This window comes from Otolemur garnettii, unplaced genomic scaffold, assembly GCF_000181295.1.
Source record: "Otolemur garnettii isolate 467f Iridium unplaced genomic scaffold, OtoGar3 scaffold00018, whole genome shotgun sequence".
NCBI lineage: Eukaryota > Metazoa > Chordata > Mammalia > Primates > Galagidae > Otolemur > Otolemur garnettii.
The window spans coordinates 28,390,381-28,392,114 of NW_003852413.1; the positions used below are offsets into that span (position 1 = coordinate 28,390,381).

A 1,734-nucleotide genomic window follows, 5' to 3' on the forward strand; every position below is an offset into this window, starting at 1 on the left:
CTGAAATTCCCACTTGATATGGACCTAATTTCTAGCATACACTGAATTACATTTTATTAAATTCAAGCTATCTTCTGACCATCTACTAATAAGTTTATGCAAAGGAAGAATTCTTAAAATCCTGAAAAATGAATAAATTGAAATTAGTTTCCTAAGACTCAAAAAATATCTTAAATCAAAACATACCAGACTGGGCACAGTGGCTCATGCCCTAGCACTCTTGGAAGCCAAGGTGGGTGGACTGCCTAAGCTCACAGGTTTGAGACCATTTTGCTATGGTGGTGCCCATAGTCCCAGCTACTTGGGAGGCTGAGGCAAGAAAATCGCTTGAGCCTGAGAGTTGGAGGTTACTGTGAGCTATAAAATGCCACGACACTCTACCAAGGGTGATAAAGTGAAACTCTGTCTCCAAAAAAAAAATCATGAGATATCTCATGCTCCAAGAACCAAGGGTTAGAAAGGAGAACCCAGAGGCCAGACACAATGACTCACACCTATAATCCTTGCACTCTAGAAGGCCGAGGCAGGTGAATTACCTAAGTTCAGGAGTTCAACCCCAGCCTGAGCAAGAGTGAGACCGTGTCTTCACTAAAAATAGAAAAACTAGCTAGGTGCTGTGGTAGGCAGCTACGGAGGACGCTGAGGCAAGAGGATCACTCGAGCCCAAGACTTTGAGGTTGCTCTGAGATATGATGACACCATGACATTCTACCCAGGGCAACAGAGTGAAACCCTGTCTCAAAAACAGTAAATAAATAAATTAAATAATTAAAGTAAACATAAGTTAAAAAAAAAAAAGAGAGAGAGAACCAAGAATGCCAGCCTAATGTTATACTGAGGCAAAACATAAGTGATTTGGGAATTAAGCAGCCTGGCTCAAACTCTACTAGTTACTTGGTCTGTAAGTCTCTAGCAGTTTGCCTGTGAAATGGAGATGATATGTACCCCATAGGGCTGTGGTAAAGATGAAATGAGATAATATAGGAATAGGAATCAGCACACTGCTTGCCATCTGCTAAGTACACAACAAACGCAATTATTATTACTGTGCTTGGGGCATGAAGAGGTGATCCTAGAAAAGACAAAAGGGGAGCCACAGAGCAACTCACATGAGCACCTGGGTGCCAGCGGAAATGGCGCTGAGTCCCAAGGATGTTGCCGGCATGAACATAGTGACCTAGAAGAGAAGTCCAAAAGTGCACTGACTCCAGGCCCCAGTGACCAGGCCCCAGAGAAGAAAACATGATGGCCCAAATGTTGTATACCAACTTCTAAGCCTACCCCTGACCAAAAACAACTCCTAGACAGCCCAACACAAGCAGTGCCTGGTCCCCCACCCAGCACAGCTGCCTCTAGTTTAAGGCTAAGGTTCACACCTAGCCCCTCCCCCTAGCCCCTCCCCCTCTTCAGTCTTATCTGCCCCCTTAAACTAGAGCCAAAGGCTCTGGTGGAGAGCAGGGCCAGGCACTTGTGGGGTTTTCCCCACTCTCCTAAGGTACACAAGGGTAAGGTGCTGCTGGGAAATGGAAGCCAAGGCACATGCTCACCTTCCATTTTCTTGATGCCAAAGCGTTTCCCTGATGACTTTCCCCCGAGGTTTTTGGAGCTGCCACCTGTCTTCTTGGATGCATTTCTGATGGCGAGAGCAGTAGCTGGACAGGGGCTCAGCAGGGCTGTACATTTAAAGGAAACAGAAATTCTGTTTAGAAAGACAGGCTCTGGCTTGGCGCCTGT

At 45.8% G+C, this 1,734-nt stretch overlaps 1 protein-coding gene across 1 annotated transcript in view; it reads right to left on the reverse strand.

Annotated features, from left to right (window-relative positions):
- Positions 1-1,734, reverse strand: part of MRPL27 (mitochondrial ribosomal protein L27) — an 8,863-nt gene that overhangs the window by 3,531 nt on the left and 3,598 nt on the right. The window contains exons 2-3 of the mRNA XM_012802922.2: positions 1,548-1,673; positions 1,110-1,177 (exon numbers count right to left, since the gene is read on the reverse strand). Of these exons, the coding sequence (XP_012658376.1) occupies positions 1,110-1,177; positions 1,548-1,673 (194 nt within the window). The remainder of the gene's footprint in view (positions 1-1,109; positions 1,178-1,547; positions 1,674-1,734) is intronic.